The 15670-nt window shown below is 50.1% G+C and overlaps 7 protein-coding genes across 7 annotated transcripts; 2 read left to right on the top strand and 5 right to left on the bottom strand.

The window, feature by feature from the left end:
- Positions 1-1289: 1289 nt before the first annotated feature.
- Positions 1290-2084, bottom strand: N7511_006371 (uncharacterized protein; the record flags this gene model as incomplete). The annotated part of the gene is made up of 1 exon (XM_057128748.1): positions 1290-2084. One exon carries the CDS (start codon positions 2082-2084, stop codon positions 1290-1292), a length of 795 nt encoding a protein of 264 aa, XP_056983304.1.
- A 1607-nt stretch (positions 2085-3691) lies between these two features.
- N7511_006372 (putative cyclin-dependent protein kinase complex component) lies at positions 3692-5084 on the bottom strand (the record flags this gene model as incomplete). The annotated part of the gene is made up of 2 exons (XM_057128749.1): positions 3692-3973; positions 4038-5084. The coding sequence occupies 2 exons, from the start codon at positions 5082-5084 to the stop codon at positions 3692-3694; spliced, it is 1329 nt and encodes a 442-aa protein (XP_056983305.1).
- An 834-nt stretch (positions 5085-5918) lies between these two features.
- Positions 5919-6853, bottom strand: pre3 (proteasome core particle subunit beta 1; the record flags this gene model as incomplete). Its single annotated transcript, XM_057128750.1, has 5 exons — positions 5919-6243; positions 6296-6571; positions 6634-6648; positions 6722-6767; positions 6814-6853. 5 exons carry the CDS (start codon positions 6851-6853, stop codon positions 5919-5921), a joined length of 702 nt encoding a protein of 233 aa, XP_056983306.1.
- Positions 6854-7200: 347 nt separating this feature from the next.
- Positions 7201-8290, top strand: N7511_006374 (alpha/beta hydrolase; the record flags this gene model as incomplete). Its single annotated transcript, XM_057128751.1, has 4 exons — positions 7201-7337; positions 7389-7879; positions 7956-8082; positions 8131-8290. The coding sequence occupies 4 exons, from the start codon at positions 7201-7203 to the stop codon at positions 8288-8290; spliced, it is 915 nt and encodes a 304-aa protein (XP_056983307.1).
- A 1722-nt stretch (positions 8291-10012) lies between these two features.
- N7511_006375 (ATP11 family protein) lies at positions 10013-11103 on the bottom strand (the record flags this gene model as incomplete). Its single annotated transcript, XM_057128752.1, has 2 exons — positions 10013-10874; positions 10928-11103. 2 exons carry the CDS (start codon positions 11101-11103, stop codon positions 10013-10015), a joined length of 1038 nt encoding a protein of 345 aa, XP_056983308.1.
- A 411-nt stretch (positions 11104-11514) lies between these two features.
- N7511_006376 (uncharacterized protein) lies at positions 11515-11898 on the top strand (the record flags this gene model as incomplete). Its single annotated transcript, XM_057128753.1, has 1 exon — positions 11515-11898. One exon carries the CDS (start codon positions 11515-11517, stop codon positions 11896-11898), a length of 384 nt encoding a protein of 127 aa, XP_056983309.1.
- A 290-nt stretch (positions 11899-12188) lies between these two features.
- On the bottom strand, positions 12189-15623 carry N7511_006377 (putative NF-X1 finger transcription factor; the record flags this gene model as incomplete). Its single annotated transcript, XM_057128754.1, has 1 exon — positions 12189-15623. The coding sequence occupies one exon, from the start codon at positions 15621-15623 to the stop codon at positions 12189-12191; it is 3435 nt and encodes a 1144-aa protein (XP_056983310.1).
- Positions 15624-15670: the final 47 nt, after the last annotated feature.

Here is a 15670-nt window from a genome sequence, read left to right on the forward strand (position 1 = left end):
CTTGAACCGAATCAGATGAGTCTCCTTACCTCTTTCTCATAAGAGCTTGCAATTCTCTTCAGGGATATGACCAAGAATACTGAATCTAAGCTCTTGCGGCAACTGGAACAAAGCCCCATGAATATCCTGACCAGACTGTAAAGGGGATTACTTATGATTTGTTTGATTAAGTGATTGAAGTGAAGCAAATACAATACATTAAAATCTTTACTCTTGAAGTGGCGTTCCCAATATAGAATATTCAGTGCTTTGTCATACCATGCAAACAATGATGTGGTTGTACTGAGACTCAATGCGGGTATGCACAGACCACAACCTTAATTTACCTTCTTCCCACTTCCTCTTCTAGTTCTCTTCTCCATGTCCCTCGCTTTGCGAAAACACACGATGAAAAAAAGGAGGGAGGATGAAATGGTGCCATATAACACTAGTAATAAGCAAAAGTTAGCAAAGTCTTCGAGGAGTAGCAAAAAGCTTACCTTCATTGTCGTATGATTGAACCACATCCCCCTGCCTTCCGCATGTTCACAGGGGGACGCCGTCGAATGCGGTTATTGTATGCTAAGCAGAAGTCAGAAGTGCTCAGTAAGAAGTAACAGAATGCTTACCTCGGTTGTCGTATAATTGGGCCACACCCCCCTGCCCTCCGCGTTTTCACAGGGGGATGCCATCGAAGATGATTGTCGTGTGCTGTGTGCTAAGCAGAAGTCAGAAGTGTTCAGTGATAAGTAACAGAAAGCTTACCTTGGTTGTCGTATAATGGGCCCACACTCCCCTGCCCTCCGCGTTCTCACAGGGGGATGCCATCGAAGATGATTGTCGTGTGCTGTGTGCTAAGCAGAAGTCAGAAGTGTTCAGTGATAAGTAACAGAAAGCTTACCTTGGTTGTCGTATAATGGGCCCACACTCCCCTGCCCTCCGCGTTCTCACAGGGGGATGCCATCGAAGATGATTGTCGTGTGCTGTATTCCAAACTAGAAGTCAGAAGTGTTTAGTGAGAAGTAACAGAACACTTACCTCGGTAGTCGTATAATGGGGCCACACCCCCTGCCCTCCGCATTCTCACAGGGGGATGCCAGCGAAGATGATTGTCGTATCCTGGGGTTAGTATTACATGATGAGAGCAAGACATGAAAACAGTAGTACATGATGGTAGCAAGACATGAAAATAGTACAACAAAAGGAAAGTAGCATCTGAACCAAAGCCGAGAGTCCTGAGCCAAATAAGAATAAGATGTGGCAGATGTAAGGACTGTAGTGACCGGACTCGTTTTATATGAGTCGAGAACTCAAAGTCCCAAGAATTCCACCACCTTGGTGCAGATGGCATCGAACCAACCAGTGACGGTAGAACGAGCCCAAGCCGTGAGGCTGGGGGAAGGGACGGGAAGGTAACGGTACACAACCTCAGGCTGGAGGCGGGCAGTGACTGGCCGGTGCTTAGAAAACTCAAGAGAGTTATTCAAGCACTTAGCAGGGCCGAAGAGCTCGTCTTTGGCAGACGCTAGTGAGCGAATGGTGACAGAAGGAGGTCTGTTAGCCTGTGTTCTCGAGTAGCCGAAAAGAGTGGCGGCGTGTCGAGAGCGTCTCATCTCGAGAACTTCCCGGTAGGACTTGATGTCCTTTTGATACCGATTCGGAATGATCTTGGTGCGAGTGAGACATGTTCGCCAGGTAACCGTCTTGCGAGGTTTGGCGGAGATGAGTGCGTCAGAGGTCGACTCAGGGCTCACAGGAACGGCTGGTCGGGTCTTGAGGATGGACCGAAGCCGAGGAGGGGAGGCAGGGCGAGGCCTGTCATCCTGTGGAGCCAAGTGAACTGACTTGACGACAGCGGGGCGGGAAGAAGAAGCAGGGGGAATCCACCGCGCCGAACCAGAGGAGCAAGTTCCAGTGGACGGGTTGGCCAGGGCCGTCGGAAAGGAAGAAAAGCTAACATGACAAAGGGGGGAGGGAACAAGAGGAGCACTGAGAGAATTAGGGGGAATCCACCGCGCCACACCAGGGGAGCCAGCTCCAATGGTGGGTTTGGCCAGGGCCGTCGGAGAAGAAGAGGGGGAAAAGGAAACTCGAAGAGAGGACATCTTGATAGCTTAAAAGCAAATCAAGAGCAAGAGCAAGGGAACTTTTTATGTTATGAACAAGCAGTGCGAGTTCAAAAGCCAGTAGCATGGGGAGAAAGAAGAAGAGAAAAGAAAACAACAGGAAGAGTCAATAAATAGGTGGGCTGTGGCACCATGGCAACAACTGAGAATAACGTCAACAATGGACGACTACGAGGAAGGAGCGACTGAGTTACAAGTGAGGTTATACACTACGAGCCACCACAAGAAGGAAGGTGCTGGTGTGGTTGCTAGGCAGCGGCGTTAGGACTCACATCATATGAGCAAATGTTATGATAAAAAGCCAGCGAGAGACGCAGGATACACATGGGGAGAATGAGATCGATTTACATGAAGAGATATGTGATATGAGCAGCATCTAACCAAGTATCTGACCAAATACCGGATGGGTAACTAAACGGATATCATGATGAGTAGCCACACCAGATCTGATAAGCGGCTAGGGAGCATCTGATCGAGTAAACGAACAGGGTATTCGGGCTCAGTAAAGCCCAGAGAGTAGACACAGCAATTCGGAGACTGACTGAAATACTTTGATAGCTCTGTGGATCAGCCGCAAGGTCCACAGCTTCGTGGGACTACTGCGTCTGCATGCTGTTGGTTGCTTGATCTTCCTGTTCTTTGATGTTTTATCTAATTCTGCTCCTCGGTCTCAAGTGTACAGGATCATGCCAGGTAGGATTTATATCAGATCAAAGGATCACAGTAGGTTTAGAAAGACCAAGCAGAAACTGTCACCAGCCATACGTTTACGTTACTGTGTCCAGGCCTTTTGTGGAATGCAACAGCCAACTGGATTAAAAGCTTTCCTGTATGTAACAAACTCTCATTTCGTCAAATACCTGCGATATTGCCATGGATATGTGGGTGGTGAGGCTTCAAACGTCGACTATAGAAAAGTTTGACATTGCATGGAGCATATCCATGACCACAAGGTCATGTAACTACAACGAGCCAGGTATCGGGAAAACAATGCACGAAGTCGAGTAATCAAATTAAAAGAATGGCTAAAAGCTACCCAGAAAGGAGGAAAACGTTACACCCTAAAGACTCGCGATGCAAGAAAGCACCAGCAAAACGCCAACCCATGACGCAGATAAATAGAAACAAACCAACGAAAGAGAAGATACAAAACAACAGCAACCTCAATGGAGAAGATCCAGTAGATGATTCCATGTATGAAGAAAGAAAGAAGACACTGCGCAGAAGGGGAATAGCTGGAAGGAAACAACCCGATAAGCCCGGCCAGCTGAGAACCAAAGTCTATACAAGTCGTGTCGTGTGAGCGCGCTGAAAGAGATCCTGAGAAAGATGTAGGAGATGGTATGAGCTGTGGTTTGGTGTGCCCGAGGTGTGATGGTATATGACATATGTGATGTTGAGTGTCGGAATGTGGGCACATGTATGGTTGATGTGCAAGGCAGATGAGGATGGGAGGCAGAGCGGGGGGACAGATAGGCGACAAAACGACGCTCAATCAAGGATGGCAGGCAGTAAGTGGAGTTCATGGGGCTTACAGCCCAAGAAATGGAAATACTGTTCAATATCAACTATGATACCAGACCAGATTATGGTGGGGTCGGGGTCTGGCCGACTTCTGGATGGTTGCGGTGCTTGTCGCGGGATCGCATGTACATTGCATCTGAATTTGGATCACGGGCCGGGTCGATGGGTCGTGGTAAGCTCATCTGGTGCTGCTGTTGTTGCGTCACGACCTCGCGTGCATAGAATTCAACGAGCATTGTTCCGTATGCCTCAAGCTCTTCGACGGTGATAGCGAGTCGGAAATCGTTCAAGAGAAGAAACTGCAGTTCCAGGTGATTGAGCTCTACTAAAGGCAGACCTCCAACCTATACATTCAACGATTGTTAATTACCTTTTGATACTAACGACTCGAGGGGGGGAGGCACCCACCTTTGCATAACGTGAATTGGTGTAGAACACGTCAGAGAAGAACTTGCTGGCGCAAGTCACACCTGCGATGACCAGTCGATGGATATTAAAACTATCAACGACGAAGAAATGTGAAAGAGTCTCGGCATCAGACTGGGGGGAGAGGCCTGGCGAAATGGAGGAGTTCGGCCCCTGCGAATCCTGCGCAGCTAAGCCAGTTGAAGATGGAGGGGTCACCATAGGCGAGTCGTGCATGTGTTGAGATGTAGGTGATGCAGAAGAAGGATCTGAATCCTCTAAAGGGTCCCAGCGATGCTGCAGGTGGTCGAGTTTCCCTCTGTTGACCAGCTCTGTCATGCGGTCAAAGTAAACCAACAAGCTCAGAAACACCTCATAGGTTGTTGGGCAGTATTTGTGTATACGAGTCAGGTAACTGAGGATGGTGATGCTGGGAACGTTTTTGCCGTGGAATGCGAGGACGCTGGTGGCCTGTGGACTGAGGTTTGAGGTGCCATCCGGTGGCGGGATGTGGCGATGGACATGTTCGTGGTGCAAATCGTTCGAGGTGGTGATCTTTGTGAGGAGTCCAGCGACCATCTCGATGATCTCCGTGACCGGCATGGAGCTGATCTCGTACTGTCGCTGCCACCTAGGCCCGGACGGTTGCGAACCTCGCGAACCTACGAGGTCTTCATTGGCGAGACTCTGGATGTGAGACAAGCTCTGGACTCGAATGCGACTCGGAGAATTGACTTCGGATCCCGGCACGGACTGCATTGATTGATTTGTAGGTTGTAATCGTGGAGAATCCGGCGCGGATTGTGGATCGGTCGCCATCGGGTCCGGATGGCGGTAGGAGGGTGTGGATTGTGAGTCGGGGGCGAAGGCATTCGGATGGGACGTCATTGAGGCAGGTCGAGAGGAAAACGGAGGGTCGGCGCGTGAAGAGGAGTTGAGGTAAGCCGGTATATCATTCTGCGGCCGAGCAGAGCCTACTGGCGGGGCAGTAGAGGTGGGGGTCGTGGAGGCGCGTGAATATGCACCCATGTCGTGTTCCACGAAGCTCATCTCGAGGCTATTCCTGTTTTTTCCGTTAGGTCTAGAGTCGGGAGAGAGAGAGAGAGAAAGAGAGGGGTTGCTTACGGGACAAGGAACAAATCAGGATAATCTCCAGAAACACACTTCACAGGGAGGGGACAGGATCAGCGAATGTCGATCGAATCCATTGAAGAGGTGGAAAGTGGTGAAGGTGGCTGTGGAGATGAAACAAGTCCAGATTGTCCAGATTACTTCATCTATTTGGGGAAAGATATATATCTCTCGCTCTTTCTCCCTTTCGCTCGTATCTATCGAGCTTGTCTCTGGACCCTACTGTTTGGAGTATAAAAGACGGTGTACTTTGGGGGGAGGGGCTTTATATCGGGCGAATAATAGTTCGATCTGAACGCCCGTGGTGCCATTGACACCGGTGATTCCTGTCTGAGCGCCATTTACCCGTATACAACGAAGACTGGTCTGAATATTTCCCGATATAAGACTGCCTATTTCCGTTCTGGGAAACATCGCAGCATGCAGATGTGAGATGCTATCTATTCTTTTCAATATTGGATCTGTCACAGGGTTGTGTCTACTGGGATAGCTCAACTTCGTCGAATGATGTAATGAACCGGGATAGCCAAGTGTACCCCCCTGGTCCATTCCAGTCGGCATTTAAACCCTCAAGAGATCCCCTGACCGAGCTGTTCCGACTTCTCTTTGGATCCTTCGGTACATTATTGACCTAGGGGGCCAATGCAATAGAGTCTGGTGGCAGTATCTCCCCCAAAAGATCTCCCCCAATATTGAAACTTGACTGGGATCATGAAACCATTTCATTCGATTGACGCGATATTAGAACATTTATTAATTCGTCACGCCCGGCCCAGTGTAGCCGTTGTCCGGCAGATAGAGATGTCTGACGGCGCCGGCCTTGGTTAGGACCACGAGACGAATGACACCACCAGAGCTACCGTCCCACTTGATGGCCTCCTGCAGTGCATTTCGCACAAAGTCGATGCCCTCAGCCTCCGTCATCTGTTCCCGCCAATGGGCATCGGTATAACCGTAAATGTAGGTCGAGCCCGAACCGCCGATGGCGAACGACTGCTTGTGAAGGGATCCTCCCAGGGGTATCGAGTACACCTGACCGCCGTGTCGTGGATCGTATCCGGCAATGATGATACCGGCACTGTGGTCTATTAGCAGGGATTCAGAGACCCGTAGAGAACCCAGCGACTAACCTCAGCGCATCCTTGTTCTCATAGCACAATTCCTGGAAGAGCGACGCAGCGACTTGTGTGGTGGGATCCTCGTTGTTCGATACGCCGTACATGTTGAGGTGGTAGGAGACAATGTCTGCCACAGCCTGGGTGTCTGCGGCTGAACCAGAGCGGCAACACCAGATGGTGTCATGCACCTGTGTCAATTTGTCGGTGACTCGGTTGGCAATGTAAGCACCGGTAGTTGTTCGACTGTCAGCACCCAGGATAACACCGTCTTTGAAGTTGATCGCCATGCTGTTAGATTGTTAATGGGATGTTTCGGGATGGTGAGGTTCGGGAGCTCCAGCTTAACTCACATCGAGGTTCCAAGGCTAGAAGAAGAGGAATATGTTAGAATATGTTCAAGAGCTCAAAAACAAAACAATCATCAAGGGACTATCGTACTTGACCTCACCGGACTTGAGGTGGTTCATGTCAACGTGAATACCATCTGGACCTGTTAGCTTGGCTCGGCGGATGACGATAGCTCTGCTCACCTTCACCAAGCATTCCTGATGTTCCGTGAGGGGCGACCATTTTGTGCTGCTGTCAAGAGTAAATAAGTGAAAAGGGCTTGAAGATAGAACAGCAAGGCAGGGAGTTGAAAGGTAAGGGAGACGTGGAGAGGTGATGCTATCATGAACACAGGCAGAAGCTCACGCGGCAGGGCGGTGAGTCCCAACCCCTGCTGATTGACTTATCATCTTCTCCGCGCGAGACTCCTGAGACCTCAGATTAATTTTCTCCCTGGGCTTGTCCCTACTTCCTGTACTCTTCTTTGGTCGCATTGGCCTCTGCTAGTTGATTATTTCCAATACCACAACCTCCTCTTCATCCTGCTGGATTCCCACTCTCTAATCCCCTCTCCTCTCCCAATCTTCACCATGTCCGAATCACCTCCGCCTCCTTCGTGGAGCATCGGCAACATGGCCAGCAGTGCTGCGCAGTTCATGCGACTTCCTGTCCTGGCATCATCTGGTCTAGCGGTGGTGGCAAGCGGACTCCTCTATTTCAAGCAGAAGTGCGCGATTGGCATCTAGACTATGATCTCCGAAGCTAACACTGTGTCCAGTGAACTGATTTACCCTCGAAATGTCCCTGTGGATGCGCGAACCAATGTTCCCAGTCCTCGCCAATTCGGTATCACCGACTTTGAGGACCTTCAGATCCCCACCCCCGATGGAGAGTCGTTGCATGCTCTCTTCCTGCGCCAACGACCCGGTCGTTTCTCTCGCAATCTGACTGTTTTGATGTTCCACGGAAATGCGGGCAATATCGGCCATCGTGTACCCATCGCCAAGGCTGTGCAGGACACTCTCCAGTGTAACGTGTTTTTGTTGGAATATCGAGGATATGGAATGTCAACAGGCGTGCCTGATGAAGGAGGTCTCAAAATCGATGCGCAGACCGGCCTAGACTACATACGAAATCGCCCAGAGACTAGAGATTCCAAGATTGTTGTCTACGGACAAAGTCTTGGAGGTGCCGTGGCTATCAACCTAGTTGCCAGCAACCAGGAGCCCGGTGATATCGGAGGATTGATTCTGGAAAATACCTTCCTGAGTATCCGCAAGCTGATTCCAAAGTGAGTTAGAATGGGCTCAGTTCATGCAGCACTCTGATGCTAACTTTGATCCAGTGTCTTTCCCTCCTGCGCGATATCTCGCACGTTTCTGTCATCAATTCTGGAACAGTGAAGAGGTCCTGCCTAAAATCACCCATACACCCATTCTCTTCTTGAGTGGTCTCAAAGATGAGCTTGTTCCGTATGTTTCTCTGTACTTGACTAGCTTCCCGTTACTGACATGTTCTAGACCATCAAATATGACTCAATTATTCGCTGTTTGCAACTCCGAGACTAAAGTCTGGCGCACACTTCCAAACGGTGGTCATAACGATTCCGTTGCGGAGCCTGGATACTTTGATCACATTCATTCCTTCATCACCGAGGAAGTGCTGGCCAACAAGGAGTGAACCCTAACGTCTACAACTTGCTTCTCTCGGCCATATTTCACGTCTTCTTTTTGACCTCTACTTTAATAATCGGCTACCAATGAAACAGCCAACATCAGTTTCTGGTTTCGGTCCTCAATACCCAAGACTCAATTGACTGGCACAGTCAATCATGACCATGATACCCCCAACCACGCAACCAAGACACGAATTTTACATTGCATTCATCCAATGATCAGGCTTTTACCCATTGACCGTCCTCTTTCCTATGAGAGTAAATTTTCTCATTTTTGATCCTATTTATTCTTGTTTTACTTCGTTTTTGTGCTTTACCGTCGTCAGCTTACTTTGGGTGTTTACACTATCGGTCCGATGTATAGCGTGGTACATGTACTTTTGTCCCCTTTTTCGTTTAGCCTTTCTGCTTTCGAGCTATGTCAATTACTTTTTTCTGTGCAAATACTGAGAGAGAACCCTTTGAAATCCATATCAATGTCAGAACAGCTCTGTTCAACCCTCGGTCTATTAGACCATGGCGCGTCGTATATGAACGTCAGGTCAGGTTATATACGCTGATTATTCGACCGATTCTCTCTGCTTGTGGAATTGCACACCATCCTTTATTGTTCTCGACTGAATGGTCTGTTGTCTTTGTTTACAGTGAGTCCCCAGCGGCTCACACATCACACCGTCGCCGGTGCTGTTCCCAATAACCGAAAGACGAACCTTTCTGTTACAAAATCGAACAAACTTGGACAGCCCAGCTATTGGCTATTGCGGCTGCGGCGGCGGCAACCCCATGGACACCCTAGGAAAACAACGAAACACACTATTCGGACCCCAAGTAGACTGGTATCAATCAATTCTCGATCACCTCCTTTGACAGCCCTAAGAACTACATAAACTCTTCCGACAGTCGAAAACGGTACAGCCCATCTTCTTTCCTGTCTCTCTCGGATACAAACCATTCCCGCCATGTCTGCAAAGACCAAGGTCGAAACTCAGATAGACAGGCATAGGGTTTTCCTATCAATTCACACCTACTTGTCAATCTGGCCAAGTCGACAATGGCATGAGGCTTACACTTCCAGGTGACTTAATTAGAGTGTTTCTATCATGTGCCTTCTATATTCAAGTCTTATTTCGACATTGAGCGAGATCTTTTTTTTTTTATCTTTGTCTGTTCAGTTGTGTCCTGAGGTAGTGATATATATATAGTCATGATGCATGTGTAAGGTTTCTGTTGTCTGTTGACAAGGAGTTAAGCAAGTCACGTCAGTCAGCAATGAGCTTAATGAATGGACAGAGAGAGAAACAGATAGACAGGCAAATAAAAAAAGACCAGCCAGCGTACATATGCATACATACAGTAAGAAGGCAATGAAAAATGAAACAAAAAAAGATAACAGGCCCGAGCCGCGGATTGAACGCGGGACCTCGCGCATTTAAGCTTAGGTGTTTGAATACCCTAAGCGCGAATCATACCACTAGACCACCCGGGCTGTCATGTGATAATCACATCAACTTCTGGACACAAGATCCAAAACCTGACTGTACGTAGGCAAGCGCTAATTCATGTACTGGTCAACCCTTGGAAATACGATCACTCTGAAAAGAACATTTTATAGTCTGAATGTACATATGATGACATCAATTCAACCTCCAATATCTATCTAACCAATAAAAAAGGCAGAAAAGAAGGATATATAATACAAGCCCAATCAAATAGGGAAAGAGAGCAGTTTACTGGAGTCTCTCAGACTCCTCCAAAAGCTCCTCAATCTTGAAGTTCTCCACGTCGCCCCGAGTAAACATACGAACAAGCTCACCCTTGCGACCATTAGCCTGACCGTCAAAGTCATAGAACCGTTGCAGACAGCTGACAAGGAAAGTAGCCTCAGTAGTGTTAACACCACGATCCGGCACAACCTGTCCATGCATAAGGACCAAACCCTTTTCATCCGCCAAGTCAAGATGGTGGGTAACAGTAGTATGAGGCTGAGCAAAAGAGCCATGCATCTTGTACGCACCAAGGTTAGTAAAGATCACAGTGGAGGTGTGATTGTTAGAAGGGGACGGCATGGAGCCCTCCGCAGGCGGGTGGAAAGCCCACTGCAGGAAGTGAATCTCAGCAGCAGCTCCTGCTCCATCGAGGTTCTGGGCATCGGCTTCCTCGGCGGGAATCTCTGCACGCGGGAGAGGAAGCACAAATTGAGGGTTCTGGCGCGCTGCTTCAGCAATGCGCTTGTATGTGTCCAATGAGATGACAGCGGAGATCGAGTGCGAGTTCTCTGCGTGACGGAGGCGCCAAAGGGCTTCGATTTCCTTGGCTGGGAGCTCGCGGATCTTCTCGACGTCGAGGTATGTGCTCAGAGGCTTGACGGGGCTCGAGTCGCCGCTTGACACGCGGCGTGCGGCCTTTGCGGTGGATGATTCCTGGCCTGGAGGTGGAGGTGGGTGGAAGGCTGGGGGTGTGCCTGGGACTGCGGTGGTGGAGATGGGGGAGCCGGCCTCTGGGGTTGCGGCGGTGGATGCTTTGCGACGGAGGTCGGTGATCTTTTCGCTGTAGGCTTCCTTCAATGATTCGACTGAGTCGTGGCCCTCTCTAGATTCAGAAGATCAGCACTGAAGCTGTAACTGCAGCTGAAATAAACTTACTCCTTGGCCTTCTGGTCCAGCTTGGCGCGATACTTGTCCTGGACATATTTGGGATCATGGTGAGAGGCGAGGAAGCGGACGTCGTGGACCTGAGCCCATCGACGCTGCTGGTGGCGCAGCAAGTGAGTGCTACCACGGAAAGCAGACTGGAAACTCCTCAGTTGGAAAGATGCCATTATGACCAGTGTGAAGTACAATTTAGAATGTCTCCGAATCTCCAAAAGAAATGCCCGAACTATGGATGGGATGACATAATATCTTCTGACGTAAGCAGTCCCTCGCCGTCCCAACTTGTATACTTCGAGCTTGGAGCTGCGTTTTTAGATGCAAGTCATACTGTATCCGCTATCTAGAATAGAATATCACCCCCTATCTTACAACTAGAATCCATGCTACTAGCTCGATAATCCCAGAAGATCGACACGACAAAGATATTTACTCATTTGTCAGCACTTCCCCAAAGTGCCATGCAAAGTATAACTTAAAACCCCAAACACAAACCTAGCATCAACAACATCCCTCAATTGATATCCCTGACTTTACATGAATCACCACACAAACTAAATAAACACCCTACAATTCCAAAAATGACTTTCGCCCAAAAAGAATTCAGCACTCCACCACCCCATCCACCGGCGGGCACACCCCAACATGCCGAATCAGCACTCCCCTGGTACTCAATAGCACCCGGAGTCTGGGAATTCCTCCTAAATGGAGACGCAGAACATAAAGCCGCATTGCAGTGGTGGGAACCAAACGCCGTCTCGGCACAGACCGAGCCTATAACTCATACTTACATCGAAGAGGTTTGCACATTGCGAGGTGGGCTGCAGGATGTTACGCTTGGCAAGGCGTGGGGTATTGGTTCTTATGCTTACCGATTCCCGGGCATGAAGCATGGTCCATATCGAGCTTCCGAGGAGGGGTGCTTGCAGTTTGTGAAGGTCGTGCCTGTGTCGGATGCGAAGTAGATCATGGATTGATTTTGGGGGCTTGATGTGGGTGGGATATGTACCTACATACGGTTTACTATAGATGATCTTGTGGGGAATCCATTTTGATAATGATTCGTAATTTTTTTTGGTATTTTGAGTGTAGCTCTTTGTTTTTGTTTGTACAGAAATATCAAAATTCGTTGCTCAATGCTTCCGGACTCCATATGATGCCCGGCGTAATATCATGAAAACTCACATATAGATAGTGATGCTTTTCGTAATGTAATGATGCGTTGATGCGTGTTTTTGTTCATCAATTCGAGGAATTAAATAGCAACATCTGTAGTAGATGGGGCTTCCTCAGCTGGAGCTGGAGCTGGAGTCGGGTCATCTTCCTTAGGAGCATCGGATTCGACCCCGGCCCCGGCTTCGGGCTCGCCCTGAGGGTCCTCATGAGCAACTGTTTCCCGCTCCCGTCCCTCCTCCGCTAGTTCATCTTTCTCCTCCGCCGCCTCCTCAGCATCTTCCCAATTATCAACAACTTCCGGAGTAGGCTGCTTAGCACGCAGGGACTTGCCAGTACCAACACCAGAGCGAAGAACCAGACGTTCCTTCTTAGCACCCCCATCACCATCAAGAGCAGAGAAAATAGACTTGCTCACGAATGAGTTCTGAAGAGGTGTGCTGCTCCTCGTGCTAGCACCGCTGCCACTCTTGCTCCTCGAAGCAACTTGAGCCCAACCATCTCCAGCGTTCGCCTGTGCTTTGATGGATTCACGAGCTGCCTTTGCTTCGAGAGCGGCGACTCGTCGAGCCTCTTGCTCCTTAGTACGCTCTCGCTCGCGAAGCTTGACGCATTCGCGTACACTCATGCCGCCGATACCGATTGTGGAGCTGCTTCCCATGCCGAACAGGGGAGGTGTCCAGGCTACTGGCTTAAGGACGAAAACATGTCGGTGGGGTTCTGGGTCGTGGCTTTCTGTCACGAAGCCCCAGTCTGTGGCGAGGGAGTGTGAGAATGCACGGAGGGTGGGTTTGGCAGGCTGGAAGCGGAATGATCGAGTTGATTTGTCGGCTACAGCCAAGGAGTGAAGGTTTGATTCAATAGTTTGAAGAGTTGCGAGCGGCGACGAAGAGGCAAGCTTGATGTACTGATTGAGAGTCTCCTCTGAGTAGGGGAGGTTTTCCGCAGTGATGGTTTGTGCTGTGGTTTGTTGGTTGATATCGACGCCTAGAGCGGAAGCCAAAGTGCGGTTCCGTTCAAGACGGGTGCATTCGTCGTCGCAGGACAGAGGTGTAAGCTCTGGCTGGCGTTGAGGAGACTGTATCTGGCCCTTAGATGTGACAGCCTTTGCAGCACCACAACGTCTTTGCTGCCGAAGTCGTCCACAACCACATGTTATTGTGAGCATGGCCGAGCATGGCGTCTTCTCAGGGCATGCGTAAGGTGCATGACATGTATCGAGGCAAGGGTGTCCACAAATGGTTTTGGTCTTACCACAAGCTTGGGTGCAAGGCTTGGTAGCATCTTCGCAATCACCGGGACGGTGACAGTCCTTTCGACAGAAGTGAGAGCCACACTTGAGCGGCTGCTTACAGACCTGGCCACAGCGGGCATCTGCCAACCAACAGGGAATGTTCTTCAGAACCTGCTTGCCACAGAGGCAAGCCTTTTCAGTCAAGAATGGACACTTGGGACAGTTCTCCTCATCGGTATGGCAATTATGCGCAGCCTGGGGATGTCCACAAGTCTTTGGACGTTCACAAGGATAGTGACAAGGCGGCGGCTTCGCGCCACATGGCTGTGGTGGATACAGAACAGATCTTCCGCAGTTACACGCAATCTCTTCAAAGATGGCCTCTCTACAGGTATTGCATGCACCCTTGTGACAAAGTTCTGGACAAGTGTGTCGTCCGCATTTCAGCGTGCGACCACAGATGCGGGTACATATATGTTCAGCCTCAATGTCCTCTTCAGCAGGGCGAAGGTGTGACCTAAGCTTGCGACGCGCCGCTTGACGTTCAATTGCCTTCTGCTCTCCTGGACAGCATCTTTCAGTGCAAGTATGGCGACCACAATGTAGCGTCGCCTTGCATTGGCGTGGACACTGGGGAGGTTCAATGACACCTTGGTGGCATATACTCATGTTATCAGTACGGCCGCACTGACACTTGATGTTCACACGGAGCATGCAAGCGCGACAGGGTCCGATATGGCACAGCTGCTGGCAAGCATGACCACACGGCAGGATCTTGCCGCATGGTTTGTCGCAATTCAAAATCGGATCTTCACAAGAGGTTCGAGGTGTGTACCCTGAAATCTCGGAAAGTGGCGTTTTACCACAAGCGCAACGGTCAACGACATCTGGTGACCGTGGGCAATGGGCAGGATGTGAGTCCTGTGGATGGCAGCCTTTCTGGCATGAATGTACACCACAATCGAATGGACGACCACAAGTATCTCCACAACCAAAGCAGCCAGTCCATTCGTCCTCAGTACCATCTTCACGAACGATTCGACTGTCTTTCTCATCATCCTTAGAACTGCACAGCATTTCCGTCTGCAGCTTGCCGCAATAACAACGGCCCTCGATATCGACTTCACAACGACCACAAAGGCCCTCATGACACGGCAGAGGACATGTGTGTTCTCCACATGGCAGTAAGTCACCACAGATCTCACCACAGCTCCAACCATTTTCATAATCAGTATCCTGGCATCGCTTCTTCGTCGAGTTCAAACCACAGAAACAGTCCTGTGTCGGGCCCATGGCGGTGCAAGGCGTACAAGGACCAGCATGACAAGTCGAATCACAGGGGTGAGGACAGCCTTTGCGAGGTCGAGAGCAGGTCTGGCCACAAGAGTGTGGGGGCAGACCGGGAAGTGGCCTGGGATCAACTTCCTTCTCGCACCAACAGGTGTAATTGGAAGGGAAATTCTGATGCGAAAGATTGCAGCCAGGACAACGCCAAGCACGAGGTGTAACACTTTCCTGTCCATCTTCTAGACCAGAAGCCCTCTGGGCAGCTGCACCCTCGTTTTTAGACCATTTCTTGACGCAGGTCAAGTGGAAAACCGTCCAACATAGCTCACAAGACCAGACCTTGGATCTGCGGCCCAACTCGCTGCAACAAATAGGACATTCATACAGATTGTGAGAGACGTCTTCGTGGATTCGTGTGGCGAGATCGTCGGCCGTTGATTTGGTGGTGACCTTCGGTGGGGGCGGCGCTCTAGCTCTTCCCTTTCCCTTATTCGACTGTCTTGATGGTTGTCCGGATGGTGCCGTCGGCATACCAGGTACGAAATCCGGCACGTCAGCTCTAAGTGACTGATCATTGAAATGCCCCGCACCGTCATCCGAGGCCGGACCAGGTCGCGTCAATTGAGCTTCAAAGCCGCGCGCTCTCATGCCGCGACTTCTAGCAGGCGCCCGTGATTCATGGACCTCCTGTCTAGCATTTTGACCCTGTCCTCGTGGAGGCGCATTACCCCGGTTTCTCCGCCCTCCGCCTTCTCTATTTCCTCTCCGCGGGCGAGACGTATCGTTTGAATTGACGGGCTGTTGAGTGACTGGAGCCGGTTGCGAGGTAGGGGGAGGAGGTTGCGTCTGTGTCGTCGCTGGACCTTCGCCTCCAGCAGCAGGTCGCTGTTGTTGACCTTCACGGGTTCCAGAACCCCGCCCTCTGCGCCTGGATCTAGGAGCACGCGGGGGTCGCGACCCAGAGGGGATCGAAGCTTCTGTTTGAGGGGCTGACATAGCCAAAGGCACACCTGAAACTTGACTGGTTACGTCCAATATGCTCA

Source organism: Penicillium nucicola (assembly GCF_028828085.1).
Source record: "Penicillium nucicola strain IBT 29836 chromosome Unknown utg000006l, whole genome shotgun sequence".
In the NCBI taxonomy this organism is placed as follows: Eukaryota; Fungi; Ascomycota; class Eurotiomycetes; order Eurotiales; family Aspergillaceae; genus Penicillium; species Penicillium nucicola.